We start from the raw sequence: 23,431 nt of genomic DNA on the forward strand, positions 1-23,431 counted from the left end.
CATGCGCAGAAGCGTTCTGGGTGGGTAGACAGAACCTCCCGCTGCCGCTACCAGTTCGCAGAACCAGGCCCAACTGGGAGCAATCCACCGCTGTGTTGCAGCCTCCCCATGGTTTCACAAATTTGGGTGCTTGGTAAGTTGCATATATTTACAACTGCAGCATCCTGGGGTCATGTGATTGTCATTTGCCACCTTCCCAGCTAGCTTCTAACCAGCAAAGTCAATGGGGGGGGAGGGGAGCTGGATTCATTTGTTGACCCTTAGTTTCACTTAATGACCATGATGATTTGCCCAACTACCACAACCAAAAAAAGGTAATGAAATTGGGTATATATCACTAAGCCTTGCTTAGCAATGAGAATTCTGGTTTGTAAATCAAGGACTACTCATATTTATTCTGTTTGGAAATTCTGATATAAGACAGGGTGGAAATTATGGCAACACGCCCACCTTCTTTGTAAGATGGAAATATAACATGGAAAGATTCTGATTTTCCTCCTTTGGACCTCCTTTCTAAAGAGGACAATGAGCAGCTCCCACTCTTAGAGGATTTCTAAGCCTCTAAGCCTTATTGTGCAGTGGTTAGAGTGCAGTACCGCAAGCTATTTCTGCTGATCACCAGCTGCCAGTAATTTGGCAGATCGAATCTCAGTAAGCTCAAGGTTGACTCAGTCTTCCATCCTTCCAAGGTTGGTAAAATGAGGACCAAGATTGTTGGCGGGCAATGTGCTGACTCTCTGTACACTGCTTACAGAGGGCTGGAAAGCACTGTGAAGCGGTATATAAGTTTAAATGCTGTTGTTACTGCTATTGCTATTTCAGGAACAGGGACCTCCTAAGCAGTTATATAGGGCAGAGAATGCAAAATGCTAAATTGAAGGCAATCTAGGAAAAATTTCTGGGGGAAACTCTGAACCTTCCTTGGGATATTCCTACTGACGGTATAAAACAGAAACAGGATAGCCCTCGATCTCCACTTAAAAATTATAAAATATTTCAAGAAATTTGATAGTTCCTGGATGACTATTGGATTAAATCTTGCATTAGGCGTAACCAGGAGATAGTCCATGGGTAATGCCAATAACAAAATACAAAATTTCTGGCATTTTGTGGCTGCATTCTCTGACTTTATGGCAGAACCTTAAACTTTGGGACAAGGAAAAGATTCTTGACTCTTTCAAGGGGATGCCTTGTAAGGTGAATAATGATGATGGAATTCAATTCAATCATCCAAGTTTACCTCTTTCTTTCCCTTTGTTAAAAGAAAGACAGGGCCTTTTCTTGATATTTATCTGTTCTTATGAGCATACACCCAAGGAGGGTATTCACCTATCCATGTTTGCAAACCCTGCCTTCGGCACTCCTTCAGAGAAAAATTCCCTAAATCTCCAGTGAAACAAGGCCTTTGCTCCTTTAGTCAGGGTCAAGTGGAGAATATTAAACACTATGTTTATATTGACACTTTATAAAGCCATGACAACAAAAAAAGGCTGGGTCACCATTCTGGATGATTAATTTCTGTTAAAGGGAATATTTCTTAAACTAGTAATCAAGTAGCTATTTTTACCTTGTAGTCTGTTAAATCTAGAAAGAACATTATTATTCTAATTGCGGATTCCTGATTAAATTAAATAGAATTGAGGTTATGCCATTATCTAACATTGTTGTCAAAATAAAATACAGAATTAAATTAATGTATTTTTTTTTTAAAAAAAATACAGATTGTGCCTGAGCATCTATATCGGTTTCTCTCCAGAGCCCTCTGCAGCAATACATGGCTCATATAAGTTATCATTAGCTGGCTTATTTATTTCAATGATTTGGCAGGGCCAGCTGTTTGTGCTAAGAGAGAAACAAACCCATAAAAATATCTGTGCCTTGTTTTGAGATCATTTCCCTTTTTATGGAAAGCAGAAATTGCTGTCTAGTGCCACGAAAATGGCAAAATAAACTCAAAAGGAGCCAGTAATGGCGATTGGCAATATATGATATGGAACTAGTATGCAATAAATCCAGAGTTTTTAACTTGCACATTAAGCTAACTTATGAGTGGCCTTTGTCCAGTTCATTTTGTGGAGACTTAGTGAGGTACAGTGGTTAAGGCACCAGACTAGAGACTGGGGGACTGAGTTCTAGTCCTGCTGTAGATAAAAAGCCAGCTGGGTGACCTTGGACCATTCCTTGTCTCCATGTCCTGGGAAGAAGGCAAGAAGAAACCATTTCTGAAATCTTCCCAAGATAACTTGTAGGGACAAATCCAGGCGGCTGAAATACAATTCACTTCAGTGGCAAGAGCAGCCCCACATATTTAATTCTTTAGTGTAATGTTATTATCTTTAGTGCAATGAATCAGAGGCTTTATGGATATATATTTGATTGCATAAGACCTCAGACAACCTGACCAACTTCAGTAAGTCTGCTACTGTTAAAGTCAGTACTGAAGCTTTTAAAATGCTAATTAATTGAATAACTTGATTAACCATTTAGTTGGAGTTATTCTTAGCAATCACATAAATAGATTTGCTGCAGGAATCCTATTAATATTGAGACTGTTTTCACCATAGGGTAAATAGGGAAATACATGGGAAGGAGGAAAACTTAACCCCTCCCCATAGCAGTGTTCCCTCTAATTTTTTTTTTTTTGGGGGGGGCGGAAAAGTATAGTGTCTGAGCGGCAGTCCCTTTGGGACTGGGCGGCACAGAAATAATAAATAAATAAATAAACAAACAAACAAACAAATAAAAAGTCCACCCTGTTTTGCCTCAGAGAATTTCAAAATAAAATACTGTACTGTGTGTCTATAACAGTGAGCTCATAATAGGGCAAACTAGATTTTGATTTTCTTTCTCTCTTCCTTACTCCCATTCTTTTTCTTTCTCTTTTCCTTCCTCTCTTTTTTCTATCTGTTTCTCTCTCTTCCTCTCTTCCTCTCTCTCTCCTTCCCTCTCACTCTTTCCCTCTCGGCTTCTGGGCAGGTTTGGAAAACTCTGAGTTGATGATGATTTTTAAGTGAGCGATTGCTCACTGCTCAGCTTAGAGGGAACTATGCCCCATAGGAAACTGTTTCCATCAACCCATGTTTTTTGATCCGTCTATAAAACATGAATTGCAATTATAAAATTTTGAAATAAAAATATACAACAAAATTCTTTTGTTAAAAAAAAATTAATTTTCAGAAATAAATAGCTTATAATAAAAAAAACCAGCACAAAGAGAAAATGCCCCCCTTCCTCCCAGCCCCAAATGCAGTTCTAATTTGGATTGCGTCTTGCCTCAGAATTGGCTACAAACACTACTGAGCTACAAACATCCCTCAACACAGAAATGGGCTATGAAAAATACAACCTTGTGGCAGAGTGCGGAATTCCTGCTCCTGGGAATACGGTCCTGGTCCTAATGGTGTGATGGAGCGCACACGTAGCAAGTAGGCTGTGTCAGGCTGCAGGTTGCCCAAGGTCACTTGGGGTTTCTGAAGATGATGAACGGTGTAGTGTTTTTCCTCCCCCTGTGGAATTAAACAACCAGAATTGCTTTCTAAGAATCAAACTAAGATGCAAAGAGCTACATACACATCCAGGGGATGGTCTTATATACACTGCTCAAAAAAATAAAGGGAACACTTAAACAACACAATATAACTCCAAGTAAATGAAACTTCTGTGAAATCAAACTGCCCACTTAGGAAGCAACACTGATTGACAATCAATTAAATAATCAAGAAGAATCTGACTTTTATAATATTTGGGAAAAGATTTATTTATGGTTAAATAAAAAAACAAAAAAAATACTAAATGACTTGAAAGCAAAGTAAATGTATGGAAATAGCTTGTTTTTTATAATTGTCATTATTAATGGTTGAATTATATAAAAACAAAAAATTCTTCTTTTCATTCTAACTATTGTGTTGATTTTGTAAATTTTAGTATACATGTATTCCTTTTCTGTATTAGAAAGACTTCTACAATGAGCGGGGTAACTGCTGCACCAGTATATGTTAAATGTGTGTCTGTCCTGTTTGTCTTTTTACGATAATTAATAAAAATATATTTTTTTTTAAAGACAATCAATTTCACCTGCTGTTGTGCACATTCAACTTTGTACAGAACAAAGTATTCAATGAGAATATTTCATTCATTCATATCTAGGATGTTCTTTGAGTGTTCCCTTTATTTTTTTGAGCAGTATATTTTGTAGGCCGGCAATAGAACGGCGCATTTCACCTTCTCGAAGTACAAAACCTCATAGTTCACAGCGCTCAGACTGCGAAGACGGGAAGGGAGCCAAGTCACAGAGAGGCTGCTGTCATTCCGCTTATCCAAAATGACATTGGTCACCACAACTGGAGCTGCATGGAAGGACAAAGAAGATGGTCAAGGTCAACTTGTCCTTTTACAGCTGAAGGCAATGCCAAACCCATTCAAAGTTTATATTTTTCAGTATTCGTTTACCTTGCTCTATGGAAGTAACCACAGCTGGGATGAATTCCACAAAGAAGGGGCCTGCTATGAAAGGGAACCGTGCAAAAGAAGCCAATCTCAGCTATCAGATCCAATTTTCCAAGCATTCTTTGTTAGTGATGGGCGAACCCAACGGTGTCCGGGTTCGGCAAGTTTGGACGAACTTTACGCAAAATTCGGCTGAGCCCGAACTGAACCTGAACCCGAATGGGGAATCCCACCAAGAGATTCCGGGGGCGGAGCTTTGACATCATGTATACCAGGAAGTGATCACCTTGGCATCCTTAGCAACCTGCCGGTGACATCAAAGCTCCGAACCCAGAATGCGACCCTGAACTTTGCCCGAAGTTTCAAAAAATTTCGGGTTCGTTTTTGGTATACTGAACATCGCAAAATTCGGTACTGACCCGAATTGTGCGGTTCGGTTCGCCCATCACTATTCTTTGTGTATTTTTTTCAATCTCTTTGACTTTGGAGCCAGTTCCTCTACAAATAGTTAAATCAGCATGTGGCTCCAAAATACATTTTGATTAGTGATTGTAGCTCCCAGAATATACTCTTCATATATGATGGTCCAAGACATTTCTCTGCTGGATACAGAAGATCCCAAGGACTTTTCTGTTCGCCATCATTGCTATATAGTGTAAGAGTCGCAGAAGAATTTCCCATCCCACAGTTTTAAATTTGTTTGTTGATTGTGCATGTTGGTTTGGATTTTCTGTGCCAAGTTCAAGATGCCTGGGCTGATCTTGATTCTAAAAACTATTCCATTGGAGATTGCTTTATGGGCTTTATAGCAGGACTTTCCACCTGCTAAAAGTTTTCTGCTCAATGCTGAAATGTTCAGTGTTGAAAATTTCCTAACAGTAACATATGACCTCTGAGTAGAGCAATTCTGTCTGCTCACCTGTTGTTTTTAAAAGGAGAGCATAATTTGGCTAAAATTGAATTAAATTAAGAGGAAGGAATTGTAGGTTTTAAAGTTCAAATGGGGAAGGGAAGGGAGTTACTAGAATATTGGTATGAAGAAGTAAACCAAAGAGGTCTACAGTGTTCCCTCGATTTTCGTAGGTTCGAAATTCGCGGAAAGTCTATATCATGGTTTTTCAAAAATATTAATTAAAAAATACTTTGTGGGTTTTTTCCCTATACCACAGTTTTTCCCACCCGATGACGTCATATATCATCGCCAAACTTTCGTCTGCTGTTTAATAAATATTTTTTAAATAAACTTTAATAAATAAACATGGTGAGTAATAATCTGAATGGTTGCTAAGGGAATGGAAAATTAAAATTTAGGGGTTTAAAGTGTTAAGGGAAGGCTTGGGATACTGTTCATAGCCAAAAATAGTGTATTTACTTCCGCATCTCTACTTCGCGGAAATTCGACTTTCGAGGGCGGTTCGGAACGCATCCCCCACGAAAAACGAGAGAACACTGTAATTCCATATCTCTATATCATCATCATCATCATTAAGTTCAAAATTTGGGGAGTCTTTTCTTTCTACTTAGCAGTATAAACATTTGAACACAATGTAAAAGACATTATTTATGCTATTACTTTTGAAAATATTTTATATGCAAAGTATAGAATAGCCTAGAACAGAATAATTGTAAGCCCCACTTATTTGGGAATCCTGCTGAACTTGGTGGAAGCTCTCACAATGAAATATGCTTAGGATAAACTCACTATACGAGAATGTGATAGAATCTCTAGCTCTGTTTGCTTTGCTATGGTTTTATTGATTTTTTTTTCAAAAGTTGTTCATTATCAATGCTTTATTGGTGCTTATTTTACATTACTGCCATCTATCCTCAGATAATTGTCAATAAAAGCAGGATATCAATAAGTAAAAAGAAAACAATCACATCCAAATTAAATTTAAAGGGAAAACATAAAAATATGCTCCCTATTAAATATTGGAATACTGTGAATTAAAGTAATGTTTCTCACTTATTTAAACCATTATTTGTTCATAGTCTATTTTTCAAGTGACGGCTGTTATTAAAACTATTTATTTTAAAAGATTCTTCCTTTTTTGTTAATTGCTATCATTAACCTAATCCTATAAATATGTCACAATAACCTACCACTCAGAAATATTATAATGTAGAATAGACTCTTAAAAATCAGCCTAAGATCTAGGAAAAAAGATGTGATAAAGACTGGAAAATCTTGTTTCCAGAAGCAACTGGTAGCAAGATAACTCATTTTGATAATGAGGAAAGTAGAGGTGGAACTGAAATCCAAATAATTAGAAAGATGATGAGAAACCCAGCTGTGCTTGGAAGTGGCTCTTATTGACATGGTCTGCAACTTGGGTCAAGGAGGCAGGGGAGGGATAGGTAGGTTACCAAATTAAAGTCTTTTGGCCTTTAACAGAGTTCAAAGTTCCTGATTCATATGTTTTTCAAATGTGGTCACAATGGATGTTTCTGCTAAGGAAATGACTTGCATAAGTCCTTGTGTCACTGCCTAGTTAGATATGTCCTGTCTTGTCTGGTTACTCCGTGAATGCTCAAATAAGTTATTTCTGTAGCATAACAAAACAAATTCACAAAGTCATTATTTAAGTGTTTATCATAGAAATATGTTGTTCAAAGCAATTCTAGCACCAGCATAATCATAGATTTAAAAAGTAGAATTTTCTTCTGATCAGGAATAATTAAAAATCATATAGAGTTTTTCCTTGACTTTCGCAGGGGATGCGTTCCAAGACCACCCGTAAAAGTCAAATTTCCACGAAGTAGAGATGCGGAAGTAAATACACTATTTTTGGCTATGAACAGTATCACAAGCCTTCCCTTAAAACTTTAAACCCCTAAATTACAATTTCCCATTCCCTTAGCAACCACTTAGATTATTACTCACATATTTATTTATGAAAATTTATTTTAAAAAATGTTTATTAAAGGCAGACGAAAGTTTGGCGATGACGTATGACATCATCGGGCGGAAAAAAACGTGGTATAGAAAAAACCCCGCAAAGTATTTTTTAATTAATATTTTTTGAAAAACCATGGTATAGACTTTTCGCAAATGTCGGACCCGCGAAAGTAAAGGGAACACTGTACTGGTATATTCCTGTTAGTGGCCTCTGGTGGAGCTTTGAAAACATAGCAACAATTTACAAATTGTTTTCTGGAGAGTTAATGTGAGCTAAAATAACCTTCGGGTTTTATTATCCAGAGTTTCAAGAATCAAACAAACACAGAGCTTCTAACCAGAATAATCAGGTATAAGAGAAGTGAAAGGACATCTGTATCATTAACACTTTTAATTTATCCAATTAATCTGATCAAGTTCATAGTGATCTCTGTTGGCACAGTTTTTACTATGCTGGCTAATTTTTCAATGGAAAATTGCTTTCTCCCCTTACACATAAATGGTTGTGGCTTAAGCTCTAAGGAAAGATTACATTCCTTAAAGGAAATGCTCCTTTCAGGGATGATACCATTTATATAACTTCTTCTGTGTTTCCAATCCTTTTATAAAGTTCTCCATAACTCCATAATATTTCCATGTATGGCAGGTTGGGATGATGACCTCCAGTAGACCTAAAGTCTGATACTAAATGGCTTCCTCTAGGCAGATCTCCAAATCACTGATTCTAATTATCTTTGAGACTTTGCCACATTGTCTGGACTGATGAAAGCTGGCATCCAAACCTAGGCTCTCCATTCCTCCACTCCTATAATTTATGGTTGACACCAGTACTGAGTCAGAGATTCACTTTTAACTATTACAGCATGGCCTCATCTTATGTTTTATCAAAGGTGTCTATGGGGAGCTAGAGAAGCTTTTTGGATGAGAAGCAAAACGTCTTCAAAGAAAAATCAGAAAGTCCAGTTGCCTCTTGAAAAAGTATCTTTGGTACTATTATTATTATTTATTAGATTTGTATGCCGCCCGTCTCTGAAGACTCGGGGCGGCTCACAACAGTAATAAAAACAGTATAACAATGGGACAAATCTAATAATAAAAATATATAAAAACCCCAATAATTAAAAACCATACAGCACATACACACCAAACATGAAATATAAAAAGCCTGGGGGAGATGTCTTACTTCATCAAAGGTTTCTCCAAAAGGCCATTGGACCTTCTTGTTTTTCTTTTCTTTGGAAATGTTTCATTTCTCATCCAAGAAGGTTCTTCAACCATGACCTGGATGATTGAGAATCTCCACCTACATAGCTGGCTACTCTTAGCTAGCAAAAGGGAAACAACAAGAACTATAATTCAACTTCTACTCCAGCTTTGGTTACTCACTTCTTGAGAACGCAACATCTTTTCTCCTTACTCATTGGAGTAACTCACCTGCATGGCCCACGGGCACCCTGATGGGGAAACTGGTGCAGTTATGTGAGGCAGGGCTGAGTCCAGATACTCCATTATGAGCCTGCACAGTGAAGCTATAATTGGTGTAAGCTTCCAAACCATCCACGATCACACTTGGTTTGGGGAGACCTGAAGCCCTGGGAGAAAAAGTCACACTGCTTTCACAAGGTTCGCACAGAAAATGGCAACGTCGGCAGGAAACACTGTAAGTGAGATCCTGGCGCCCACCCTGGTCAAGGGGAGGTTGCCACCAAAGGGAAATCTGTGTCCCCACCAGGGAGAAGTTGAGATTGCGTGGAGCAGAAGGCGGGCCTGGAAACGCAAACAAAGAAAGCATATTAATCACTCCATCCTGGAAAATCCCGTCTCACTGATTTTAAACTTTTCTTAGTTTATATATTCAATACATAATGAGATTCTGCAGAGGTATCCATTCATCTTTGTACTATGAGTTCTTTCCACGAGAAAACCATTTCCCCGTAAGCACTGGAAAGAACATGTTCAGTGGATTTTAACATAAAAAAGGATGATGGGATCCTTAGCCTTTAAATAGCAAAAAGAAGGGAGCCTGTATTGCATCTCTGTGCTTTTGGACATGCATCTTCGCTTTACAATATACAGTGTTCCCTCGATTTTCACGGGGGATGCGTTCCGAGACCGCCCGCAAATGTCGAATTTCCGCGAAGTAGAGATGCGGAAGTAAATACACTCTTTTTGGCTATGAATAGTATCATAAGCCTTCCCTTAACACTTTAAACCCCTAAACTGTAATTTCTCATTCCCTTAGCAACCATTTAGATTATTACTCACCATGTTTATTTATTAAAGTTTATTAAAAAAAATATTTATTAAAGGCAGACGAAAGTTTGGCGATGACGTATGACGTCATCGGGCTGGAAAAACCATGGTATAGGGGAAAAAAACCGCAAAGTATTTTTTAATTAATATTTTTGAAAAACCGTGGTATAGCCGTTTCACAAAGTTCGAACCCGCGAAAATTGAGGGACCACTGTATCCCCAAACCAGAGGTGGGCTGCTAAGATGGAACAGTAACGTGTGCTCGCTCTCATGGCTCTGAGTGCTAGCGGAGTCCATGCTACTGCAACTTTGCCGAAACATGGGTGCACCTGCATCTCCACGCACGATTCGGCTACCTGCACAGGTGCAGTAGCAAAATTACACTGGACTCCGCTAGCACTCAGAGCCACAGGGGCAAGCCCACGTCAATGTTCAACCTTAGCAGTTCCACCTCTTTGCCCCAAACCATTGAGACCTCCACTGGGAGAGAAATGGGAGTAGATTAAACAGACAGATATCAAATGCAATGGTGAAGTTCCACCACATTCTCATCTGCATTTTACAAAAGATGTGAAGGCATCACTCTCCCAAGGACCATCTTCCCTGCTCGAAGGCATGTTCTCCCTTTTCGGAGGACTTACTTGTGCAGGCCACAGTTTGATCCTCAGTGGATGTTCTAAAGAAGCCTGGGATGCAAGAACAGCTTGTAGAGGCAGGAAAACGGGAGGAGCTCTTGGGAGGACACTTGCGGCACTGCTCCATTTCTAGAGAGTGACGATAGAATCCAGGCGGGCAGGCTGTGCAAAAGACAAGCATCTTATGAACACTTCCAAGGAAACAGCTATACCCAAATTAACTCTCATAGACACGACAGACATAATCTCTTACCCAAAATTGCAGAATCTTATCTTAGAACTGAAAAGGAGGTAAATAATCAGCAATTTTTATATTTTAAGACATGGTGAATTTCACTTAGAAAGTTCTTGTTAATTGAACTGATTAGGCATGATAAACAATAATTTAGCTTCTACAAGTTCCATAGACAGGTTGTACAATTTCTGCTGATTCAAGAATCACATTAGGATTCAAACAGTCTATGGTTGGGAAAAAAATCAATGTTTTCAGGACCCCAAATGAATGGCAGAACCACAATTTAATATTTTCTTTATTTTCAGTTTTGTATTACATTAATTTTAATTTTAATTCTGTTGTTTGTTCTATTACTTTTTTAGGAAATAGCAAAATTCTAACCCCAAAATACAGATTGCTTTTTCACCATCAAAGAATATTATGAAACTGAGAACTAAATTAATTTACTATAATTCAAATGTATTTAAATTATAACATAATTCAAATTAATATTTAAATTATAATATAATTCAAATTAATCATGTCCTGGTTATCCCCATTCCTTGGATCTTCAGATTATCTTTCTGATACTGCCACACTTCCAATTTTATTATAGTATTTCTAATGATAAAGGTAGTTGCTTAAAAGTGCCCCTGATCAGATAATATTCCTGGTGGACTTTATGTTATGATGATATCTATTTTCTGGATCACAAAATCATAATCCAATCTGCTGTTGCATGGTTGCATTTACACCAAATATTAAATTTCCTTGCTCCCAACGTTACTGTAAACTGTTATGGGCAACATTGAATTACTTCTTTTAATTTTGGTATGGAACTGTAATAAAAATTTGTCTATTCATTTAAATAGTACGTATACATTGGATGATGATCATGGGGTCCAATTTGAATGAGGTACATATTTACATCTAAATTTATGCCAATGGTGTTTTGGAATGCAGAATAAGCCTAGGCTATTTATTGGGATAAACTGAGGACTAAATTAGATATAAAGTTTGTCAAGAGGGTAGTCCTGGCATTTTGTCTGGATCTAAACGTGTGCATGAGGAGAGGGAGGGTTTAAGCATTTGTTTCTGTTGCATTCTAAGTCAGAAACTGGTTCATCTTTTCTCAAGAGAAAATGTTTAATTCTCATGAATGCAAAAAAAATCTTCAAACTCTGCAGGCAACAGTCCTGTTAAAGCCTCAGAAAACCTGGGAGTCATTTGTAGTGGTGTGGAGTAATTCAGTTTGAGTCCAATCCAGGTGATGATCAAAACAGATATTGAATCATTCTCTGGTACTTTTACACTAACATCTCTTCCCATTCATTGAAAAGCAAATTACAAGTGACCTGCAATGATGTGGACTTTTGCTAATGCAGAGACTCTGAGAATAATCTGAAAAAAATCATTGCCTCTTAATCCTGCAGTAACAAAAACATCCTTATTGCCACTCTATCTGAAAAGTGAGGGAGGAAGGAAATGAAATTTAAAAAGCCTCTAATCAGCCTGGACCCTTTTAATAGTTTGGCTACTGCCACACTTGGCATCTTTAAGACTTGTGGACTTCACAGCTGGCTGGAGAATTCTGGGAGTTGAAGTTCACAAGTCTTAAAGTTGCCAAGGGAACCTACTGAGCTGTCAAACCAGAATCACCCTTGTCTAATTTGCTGGAGCTGCTGAAGGATAAGGAAGGATAAGGCATGTAAAGTTTTAACTATAAAGCCCTACATGGCTTGCGACCAGATTATTTACGGGACCGTCCTCTGCCTCACATGTCCCAGAGACTGATTAGATCCCACAGAGTTGGCCTTCTCCAGATCCTGTCAGCCAAGCAACGCTGGCTGGCAGGAACATGGGGAAGGGCCTTCTCTGTGGTGGCTCTGGTCCTCTGGAATCAACTCCCCCAGAGATTCGCACTGCTCCCACCCTCCTGGCTTTTTGAAAAGCTTTGCAATCAGGCCCGGGGCTGTTGAGTAATAACACTCTGCTCCGGCCAGTAATATTCTAGTAGTAATGGATGAGTGATGGATGAATGTCTTTTTAATGTTTTTTTTAAATATTTGGGGCTTTAAATTTTGTATCTTTGTTCCATTCTGTACTTTGCCCTGAGTCCACTAGGAGAAGGGCAGCCTATAAATTTAAGTAATAAATAAATAATAAGAGTTTCCTTCAACAAGGAATGTGCTGCAACGTCCTACCGGTCAATGACTACTTCAGCTTCAACCGCAACAACACAAGAGCACGCAACAGATTCAAACTAAATATTAACCGCTCCAAATTTGACTGTAAAAAATATGACTTTAACAATCGAGTTGTCGAAGCGTGGAACTCATTACCGGACTCAATAGTGTCAACCCCTAACCCCCAACATTTCTCCCTTAGACTATCCACGATTGACCTCTCCAGGTTCCTAAGAGGCCAGTAAGGGGCGTACATAAGTGCACTGGTGTGCCTTTCGTCCCCTGTCCAATTGTCTTTCCTTTATCTCATATATCATATATATTTTCTTCCTATCATATATCTTCTCCTCTATTTTTACATATTATCTTTATATATATTACTTCATGTCTATTCTCTTCCTATGTATTTGTGTATTGGGCAAATGAATAAATTTAAAAAAATAATTAAAAAAACGGTCTAGTGATTTCCACTGAAAACCGGCTTCAGAATGGTTAACTTAGAAATCGGCTGACAGTTGGAATCACTTTATGCAAAAGTGCCAGTAATCCATGAATATTGTTTAGTATTTTTCTTTCTCCCTTGAGCTGAGATTCACATGCCTATGCCCCACCTTTTTTAAAAAAAGATCAGCTGCTGCTAATGGCTCCACAGAGAGAGAAAAAAGCAGAAAAAACGAAGATTGCTGCCAATTCTTTTGTCCCCACCCTTTCCAGTGGTTTTCCCAGACCCACCCGTGTCAAAAGGCATCATAGCCATCAATGTTGGAGAAATGAGTTATCTGGGCCTTTCCCCTCATCTCTTCCTTGGTTCCTTGTGCTTTGTTACCTATTATTGTGCAAGAGTTGCCATGACAGATTTGGCTATATTATAGCTGCAGACACAAAATAGAGGAGAATTGTTACGTGGGTGGCATTAAAGGGAGTGCTAGAGACCTGGGGAAGGAGGCAGCAAAGGTGAAAAAGGAAAATCAGTAACAGGTTCCAGCCGGATTATGTCACCAGAGGGAGGGAAAGGAATGAAGCTGGGGAAAAGGTTGCACCACACATGCCCTTGCACGATAAATAAATTAAAAACAGCAGGTGGCAGCACCTGCCATAGGAAGGTAGATTTTTCTTTATAGATACAGTACTGTATAATCCAATATAAATGTATTGGATTTTCTTTTTTTCAAACAAAGTCCAGTAACTTTTTGAAGTTTTTATCAGGGTTATTAAAACTGCTTTTCAACACTATGTTGAATGGCATTTTGAACTGACACACAGTGTGGTCCAAATAAAACTAACAAATAAAGCTAAGTGTTCTCACTGAAAGAGCCTAAAGACATCTGAATCAGATTTCAGACTAAGTAATCTTATTAACAGGCACAAGTTTTTGCGAGCTTCATCATATTATGGAGCTGTATGAGATTCCTTCTAATTTTTGGTTACTACATTACAGCCTAACTTGTCTCCCTTCTTTAAAACGCAAATGCGACTCCAAAGAATTGAATTATGTTCTCTTCAAGAAAAAGAAGAGATCGATTCATTTTATGTGAAATTAAATTTCCTTTCTTATATTAAAAGTTCTCCCCCAAACTCTCAGTCATTTGTTCCACAGAATAAAATCATTGGCTTAAAATTATTATTATTATTATTATTATTATTATTATTATTATTGTTATTATTATGTTCGTATGTCGCCCCTCTCTGAAGATTCGGATGGGCTGACAAGGCCTGCATTACACCAGTGTTTCCCAACCTTGGCAAATTGAAGGTATTTGGACTTCAACTCCCAGAATTCTCCAGCCAGCGAATGTCTGGGAGTTGAAGTCAAAATACCTTCAAGTTGCCAAGGTTGGGAAACACTGCATTACACAGACATAAAAAGGGATTTGGAAAAATGTATGCTGCATTAGCAGACCAAAAAAAAAGAGGTGTAGTGATGTATGTCAAGAATTCTATAAATTCCAAACAAATATATAAGGATAAAGAGGGTAGGATATTGATTGTACAAGTAGATATTGAACCCAGACCTCTAGTGGTTGTTTCCATTTATGCCCCCAATGAAGACCAAATGACATTCTATAAAAATTTACACCAAATAATAACAGATTTAGCTATTGATAATCTATTGATAATAGGTGATTTTAATGCTATCGCGAATAGACAATTAGACCACTCAGGAGGGGGAAGTAATAAAAAAAGGGGAAAAGGTAAAAAAACAAGAAGAAACTTGCTACCCAGTACTTTTCAAAAAATGAAAGCGGAACTATTATTAAGCGATATTTGGAGGGAAAGACACCCTCTCAAAAGGCAATTTACCTTTTATTCCAATCCTCACAAAATTTGGACGAGAATTGACATGTTATGGGCACCAAAAACGGTGGCAGAACAAATAAGAGAAGTTGAGATAGACGTTAATACATGGGCCGATCACAATCCAATAGTGGTCTATATGACGATGAATAATAAACAGAACAATTGGCGGATGAATAGGTATATATTAAACGACAAGAAATATAAGGATTGGATTGAAAAGGAATTAAAAATATTTTTTGAAATTAATAAAACATCAGACACTACTCCACAGAACTTATGGGATACAGTTAAAGCGTACATAAGAGGTTTAACAATATCTTATACAGCAAAACACAATAAGGAAAAGAAATTAGAGTATTTACAATTAACAAACGAACTAAAACAATTAGAATCCTTATCGCAGCAACATACTAAGAACAGAGATCTAAAGACAGAAATAAACGTAATTAAACATAAAATTAGAGTTATAGAACAAAACCAACTAACTGAAAAGATTAAAAGAGCAAAGCAACAATACTTTGAATATGCAAATAAACCTGGCAGATGGCTAGCGTATAAACTTAGAAAACAGAGTCAATCAAAATTAATCCAAAAATTAGAAGATAAAGATGGTAAAATAAAATACGATACAGAAGGTAAGGCAGACATTGTGTATAATTTTTATAAGGAATTATATGCTAAAGATCATGTCATTGAAGATGAAGTTTTTAACTATTTAGAGGCTTCAAATCTACCACAAATAACAGAAGATCAACAGGCTACCATGGATGGACCAATAACAATGGAGGAACTCCTAATAACAATTAAAAAACAGAAAAGCAACAAGGCCACAGGTCCAGATGCCATACCTGCAGAATGGTATAAGATAGATAATGAAACAATAAGAAACCATATGTTAGAAACTTTTAATTCCTGTAGACTTGACGGAAAAATTCCTAAATCTTGGTCAGAATCACTGACAACCTTAATACATAAACAGGGTACAGAACCAGAAAAAATAAAAAATTATAGGCCTATATCACTATTAAATGTAGACTATAAGATCTTTATTGCCATTTATGCAGAAAGACTCAAAGGAGTTATGAATGGAATAATACACCAAGACCAAAATGGGTTTCTTCCAGGGAGACAAATTAAAAATAATATTAGAACTGTAATAAATATACTAGAGTACTATGAACAACACCCAGATAAGATGGCATCTTTAATGTTTTTGGATGCTCAAAAAGCCTTCGACAACGTTAATTGGATATTTATAAAAATGCAATTAAATAAAATGAGATTTGGCCCAAAATTTGTTAATCTAATAGATACCATATATTCAAAACAAACAACGAATATAATATTGAATAACAGTCAATTACCAATACTTGACATAAATAAGGGAGTTCGCCAAGGATGTCCTATATCACCATTGTTATTTATTATGACCCTTGAAACCTTATTAATTAAAATAAGAGCGGACCCCAGAATAAAAGGTTTAACCGTAGGAGATGAAATCTATAAACTCCAGGCCTTTGCAGATGATCTAATGTTTATAATTGAAGAACCGACTACAACAGTTCCTACTTTATTACAAACCATTGAACAATATGGAAATGTAGCAGGTTTAAAGATAAACAAAAACAAAACACATTACTTGACTAAAAACATGAACAAAACACTAGAAACTAAATTAGAAACTATTTCTGGAATAAAGACTGTAAAAAAGGTAAAATATTTAGGAATAAATTTAACAGCGAAAACAATAACATTAAAAAATGATAATTATATGAAATTGTTAGCAGAAATTAAAAAAGACTTAGCAACCTGGAACAATTTGAAAATATCTTTCTTAGGAAGAATTGCAACAATTAAGATGAACATTTTACCCAAGGTCTTATTTCTTTTTCAGACAATACCAATAAACCCAGGGGGTATCTTTTTAAAAACTTTAACCAACTTAGTTAAAAAATTTATATGGCAAGGTAAAAAAGCAAGGATAAAAATGAATTGTTTAGAAGATATCAAAGAAAGAGGAGGATTTGGCCTTCCAAATTGGAAATTATACTACCAGGCCGCTGCACTAACATGGCTTAGAGATTGGATAATCTTAGATAATAAAAGAACACTCGAACTAGAAGGACATGATTTAATGCTTGGATGGCACGCATTTTTATGGTATGATAAGGACAAAAACCATTCATATTTTAAAAGGCATACATTAAGGAAATACTTACTAGAAGTATGGAAAGATATAAAGAAGAATCATTTTTTAAGCATTCCAGATTGGTTAGCTCCCTTAGAAGCAATAACGCATCCAAAGTCTATAAAGGATAAGAAAATGACTCATAGATATAAAGAACTATTAAATGATCAGATGAAGCTTAAATCTAGAATCGAACTACAAGAAGAAGGGATAATAATAGATTGGTGGCACTATGCCCAGATCCGATCTAGATATCAGAAGGATAAAACTCTTTACATTTTTAATAAAAGTAAGAATTCTTTAACTACCTTAATAACCACTAACCCTACAAAAATGATAGGGAAAATATATAAACTACTTATTGCTCATAAAAATATAGAGTTGACTCTAAAAGATACTATGATAAGATGGTGTAGAAATATTGGTAAGGAAATAGATATAGACACATGGGAGAAAGTGTGGATTAATAATTGGAAAATGACTAAATCAGTTTCTTTAAAAGAAAACCAAATCAAAATGTTCTATAGATGGCATCTCCCACCAAATAGGATAGCAAAAATGTTTCCCAAAACATCCCCAATATGTTGGAAATGTAAGAAGGATATAGGAACTTACTATCATCAATGGTGGACATGTAGCAAAGCAAAACTATATTGGAAGATGATTGAAAAAATATTAAAAGAAATAATAAAACAAGATATAGATAATACCCCGGAATTTTATTTATTAGGTGTCACAACCCAGATTTATAAGAAAGAAATTTTTTATTTAATCATACATATATTAACTGCGGCTAGAATAATATATGCGCAAAACTGGAAAGGGGAGGAAATCCCCAAGGAAGAAGAGGTTATAGCTAAGATATTAGATTGCGCTGAAATGGATATGATGACAAGAAGATTAAACGATCAAGAGGATACTAAATTTTACGAAACATGGAACAACGTTTACAAATGGATAGATAAGAAAAAATAAGATATATTGTTAGTGGTTGTTTTTTCTTTTTCTTTATTTTGTATTAGTTTTTATCTAGATGATAATAATAGTAATATTAGTTTAAAAGGATTTTTTGATGATTATGATATAGTTATGTATGTATAAGTATAAGCAATATATTAAGATCTTTGAAGTATAATAGTTGAATTTAGTTTTAATGTTTAGAATGAAGGTTTAATACTATTTTATTATAGTAATTAGGATTATATTAAAGGTATCTTTCCTTTTTGGTAACTATGTTATACTAACCTTAATACCCACATTAAGATTTGTAAACTTCAATTCAAATTTATTAATTTTTTTCTTTTTTTTATAATAGTTAATACATATGTATTCTTTTTCTATATTTGAATTTATACTTTCATAAGAAGCGGGGGAAATACACCCCCACTTTATGTTTATTGTTTGTTTGTATTTGTTTGTCTTTTTATGAAAAATAATAAAAAAATTGAAAAAAAAAAAAAGGGATTTGTTTGCTTGATCGCAGCTGCCAATTTGAAGCCAGTGACTACTGTTGCAGTGGCCTTGTTTGATGATCACACAGAAATGTTCATCATGTCCAGATAATGATCTTGACAATAGTACAAGTAATCCCTGATTTACAGCCACAAGCGAGCCCAACATTTCCTTTAAGTGAGACATATGTTAAGAGAATTTTGCCCCAGTTTATGACCTTTCTTGCCTCAGTTCTTAAGTGAATCCCTGCAGTTGGTAAGTTAGTTACTCGGTTGTTAAATGAATCTGATTTCCCCATTGACTTTGCTTGTCAGAAGTCAATGACCCTGTCAATGAAATGGATGTCCAAGTGCCGCCTCTATGTTGGTTGAGGCAGGCAGGATTCCCTTGGGTACCATTTGTTGGGGGTCAGGGGAAAGGGAGGGTTTTGCCTTCTCTTTCTGCTCAAGATCCCCATGTACAATTGGTGGGCCACTGTGTGGCACAGAGTGATGGACTCGATGGGCTTTGGCCTGATTCACCATGGCTCTTCTTATGTTCTTATGTTCTTATCCTGGGACACTGCAACCACCATAAATATCAAACAGCTGCTAAGCATCTGAATTTTGATCGCATGATCATAGGGATGATGGCACGGTCATAAGTGTGAAAAACGGTCATAGGTCACTTTTTTCAGTGCTGTTATAAATTTCAACAGTCACCAAACCAGTGTTTCTCAACCTGGGGGTCGGGACCCCTTTGAGGGTCGAATGACTGTTTCACAAGGGTCGTCTAAGACCATGGGAAAAGACAAATATCCCATGGTGTTAGGAGCCAAAGCTTCTATTTTGGTGCCTTGGAACATATTTTTACAATCCGACCAATCAGGCCTTTACAGTGGGGGTGTCCCTCTGACCTTCCTGCCAAACAGCTTCAAGTTTTGTTGGGAGAATTGGGGCTAGACTTATGGTTGGGGGTCACCACAACATGAGGACCTGTGTTAAGGGGTTGCGGCATTAGAAAGATTGAGAATCACTAAATGAACTGTTGTAAGTTGAGAATTACCTTGTACAGAAGGACTTTACCACTGTCTTCTCCCAAGATTCCCCCCCCCCCTCAATTTCTAGCCAGAGCGCAGAGAGGACCATTCTTGTTTTTCATCTTTCTATACAGAAAGTCTTCCCCTTTTCTAGATTATCAAGCATGAAAACTGTTCAGTGAGAAGTTAGTCGCGGCGGGCGGGGAGATCCTTGGTGCATGCTGGGCTTGCTTCAAAGGTGGGTTCCTACTGGTTCTAAGTTCCCGTTATCATGTAGCTGGGTCTGTCGGTGCTGGTCCAAGGGTGCCACCATTTTGTTTTTGGCTTCTACGCAGATGCACAAGCCGAGTTTTTGCCACTGCGCATGCACCCACAGCCACGTGGCATGGGAGGAAGTGGGGGCGAGGAATGTTAGACCACACTCTGGACTTGCTTGCTTTCTTGTAGATGTTTCATTACCCAAACTAGTAACATCATCAGTGTTATTAAGGAGTGTTGTTTGCTGACAGTTTATATTCTAGTGGTTTGCCCTGTCAGGGGTGGGGGTAGTCTTAGAGATTATTTGGCTGGGCTGTTTACTGTTGGCTTCACAGGCATTTTCCCAGTTGGAGTATTGTTTACTTGATTGTTGGTCTGATGTTAACTATGGAGTTCATCTATGCTGATCTGTGTGCTGATTGCTGGTAGAGAGATGCTGGGGTCTTTTTATTCCCTTTTCAAACTGGTTGGCAGTCTCTTTTGCATAGTCTATAGATGTTGTTAATATCTACGTGTCAGAGTAGCAGGCTTCTAGAAATTCCCTGGCATTTGGGGACTTGGCTTGGTTTAGTATGGTCACATTTTCCTAATTGAAGCTATGGTTAAATCTGTCTATATCAGTGATGGCGAACCTATGGCACGGGTGCCACAGGTTCCAGGGAAGCCTTTTGAGCCTGGGGAGGGTGAAACACAAGCCTATTGGCACCTACTAGAAGTTGGGAAACAGGCTGCTTCCGGCTTCCAGAGCGCCTCTGGGGGTGGGGAAAGCTGTTTACGCCTTCCCCAGGCATTGATTGATTGATTGATTGATTGATTGATTGATTTGATTTGATTTGATTTGTATGCAGACTTGGAGTGGCTAACAACAGTAAAAAAGACAATATAAACAAATCTAATATTAAAAGTAATTTAAAACCCCAATTTAAGAAAAACCAATCATACATACAGATATACCATGCATAAATTTTATAAGCCTAGGGGGAAGGGAATATCTGAATTATGAGTGTGGGCACTCATGCATACACAATAGCGCACACACACACATTCTTTCGGCACCCAAGGAGAAAAAGGTTAGCCATCACTAGTCTATATGTAAGGAAGCTCAGAGAGCACCAAGCACCCCTTAAGTCAACCCTGAGCTAAAAGTATTCTCCTTTATTGGAGAAGTTATTCATTTCTAATATGCAATGGGTTTGGCTGATTACATCACACTGAAGCTGAAATGAATCAGACGCAAGAAAACACTTGTCTTTCGGCCCCTCCTCCAATTGTCCTCCATTTTCCTGGATCAGGGCTCTTGTCAACCAGGATTAATTATTTCTAATATGAATAGGGAAAGGCTAATTCAGAGCAGACAGTCTGATTTCCTTGGAGGAAGGCATAAATTGATGGGTGTTGTGCTGATGCTGAGCCACTTTGCTCTAAGATGAGTAATGCTTCTTTATAAATACTCCTCAGTGTATTGGTTTGGTTGCACATAATATCAGAGCAGCCACGGGGTTCCCACACCACACATTCAATAGCTGACAGCCAATGAAGAATCTTGCTTGATTCATGTTTTGCAACTGTGTTTGTCACGGTCATGCTGTCATATTTTCAAAAGTACACCAAATAAATCCACGAATGAATGTTTGAAAGGAGGTAGAAATTGGAAATCTAACTGCCAGAACTTCATGACGCAGAGTGAATTATCTTAGGACTTTTCTGGGTTCTCACTTTGATAGTCACTACATTTCTTTCTGACTTTGGAGTGGTTGATAAACACCTTACCCTGTGAGATGCAGAAAGACCCATTTCCTCTGTTCTGAGACAGACAGCAGGAAGGCAGGCAGGCAGATGGGAATTTGGTTGCAATTTGGTGAGGGAAAATAATAGGCCGTGAGACACCCCTCCCCTTTGTGGGGGAGGCAGACAGTGGCACCAGCTCAACTGCTACCACCACCCAGCAATTATCTTAACGAGCTTGTATGGGCTCATTAAATTGAAGGGAGAGATAGGTGCTGCCACCCCAGTTCAGCCAGAGCCAAAAAGTTTCACTATTAGTGAGAGAAAGCCAAACAGCCAGTCAGAATTGTCCCTGTGAAATCATCAAGTGGTCTCTGGGTGCTAGGGGTTCAGCTGGGTTCAGACCCACAGCTAATTCAATTCAATTCAATTCAATTCAATTTATTACATTTGTATGCCGCCCCTCTCCAAAGACTCGGGGTGGCTCACAATAATAATAAAAACAATATTCCAGCGAAAACAAATCTAATATTATAAAGCACATAAAACCCTATCATAATGTTATGGCTGGTTCGGCAAACTGCCAAACCAACATCCTTCGCTGGCCCTGCCCACCCCTCTCCTCCCAGGAGTCTCCATGCAGCCCATTTTGGATGCCACTTAAGTGTAGGGCCTGCATGGAGGCTTGGGGAGGCGGAAAATAGGCCTTCTGGAAGTTCTGGAAGTCCAAAACCGGGCTTGTTTCTGGCCACCGGAGAGCCTCCGGAGCCCAGGGAGGCAGTTTTCACCCTCCCAGAGGTTCGAGGAAAGCCTCCGGAGCTTGAGGAAGGCGAAAACAACCCCCTTCACACCATGGCCATGCCCACCCAGAAACTGGGCAGAGTAGTCATTGCTGAAATTTTTGAAGCCTACCACGATGCTATGCCCAGCTCAAGTGTGTTTGGGGAAGAAAACATATGACATTAAGCAATTCCTGACCTATACAGTCACTTGAAAGGTGCCGATCCTTTCAACCTGGTCTACACCTCAACCTGATCTATTTTGGATGTCAAAATAAGCATATGGGATCACACTCTCATATGGGGGATTCTTCAGTTGAAGCTTTCTGAGCTTCCCTAAAAGAAAACAGAATGGTATATCATTCCTCCCTTTCCTCAGTTAATGGACTGGTCTAAACAATGTTCATAGCAAATGACCTGCTCCATTGATCTTCTAGAACCCCCAGAAGAACTTCTCATTCATTTAATGACATGCCAGGGAAGGTATAAAACTTTGAGGCAATCGTCTTTCTTTCAGGTGAAATACCACAAATGACTCTGACTCAGGCCCTTGCTATCTTATACCACAGGAAATGTCCCAGCTGAGGTTGTAAATATTCTGTGCCAAAGTTCTACAACGTGCTGGTAGTTAGGTCAGCTCAAGAAGCTTGTTTGACTTTAAGTAAAAGAGACTGATATGCCCTTCCTGGGATCATAGGTCAAGCTCTTTCAGTATAAACAAATATTTGGATTGCATGATACAGGTCTTGCCCCAAAAGAAAAGTACAAAAATGTGAATTTTAGTACAACGTGTTTACAAAAGTGCCTGTCTGAGGGGAAAGGGTGCAGGAAGGTTTTTTTTTGTAAAAATATAAAAGTTGTGCTGATTTCCCCCCCCTGTGGGTGGAAAGCAAATAGATGTAGAAAGTGGATGGAGCAGATGGATGGGTGAGCCAACTGGCAAATTCAAGAAACAAGCTGATCTCTCCATTCCTTATGGCAGCGCTGAATCAAGTTCTCTGTCATTTCTATTTATCAAAAGAGTGTGAAAAGAAACAGGAGAATATTGACAGGTGTGACCACGATATACAGAGAAAGTTC

The 23,431-nt window shown here is 37.9% G+C and overlaps 1 protein-coding gene across 2 annotated transcripts in view; it reads right to left on the reverse strand.

The window, feature by feature from the left end:
* The window catches only part of EPHA1 (EPH receptor A1), a 106,830-nt gene that overhangs the window by 13,951 nt on the left and 69,448 nt on the right, over nucleotides 1–23,431 (reverse strand). For both annotated transcript variants that reach the window (XM_070742044.1, XM_070742045.1), the window contains exons 5-8: nucleotides 10,240–10,395; nucleotides 8,780–9,112; nucleotides 4,222–4,346; nucleotides 3,347–3,506 (exon numbers count right to left, since the gene is read on the reverse strand). In XM_070742044.1, the coding sequence (XP_070598145.1) occupies nucleotides 3,347–3,506; nucleotides 4,222–4,346; nucleotides 8,780–9,112; nucleotides 10,240–10,395 (774 nt within the window). The remainder of the gene's footprint in view (nucleotides 1–3,346; nucleotides 3,507–4,221; nucleotides 4,347–8,779; nucleotides 9,113–10,239; nucleotides 10,396–23,431) is intronic.

Source organism: Erythrolamprus reginae, chromosome 2 (genome assembly GCF_031021105.1).
Source record: "Erythrolamprus reginae isolate rEryReg1 chromosome 2, rEryReg1.hap1, whole genome shotgun sequence".
Lineage (NCBI taxonomy): Eukaryota > Metazoa > Chordata > Lepidosauria > Squamata > Dipsadidae > Erythrolamprus > Erythrolamprus reginae.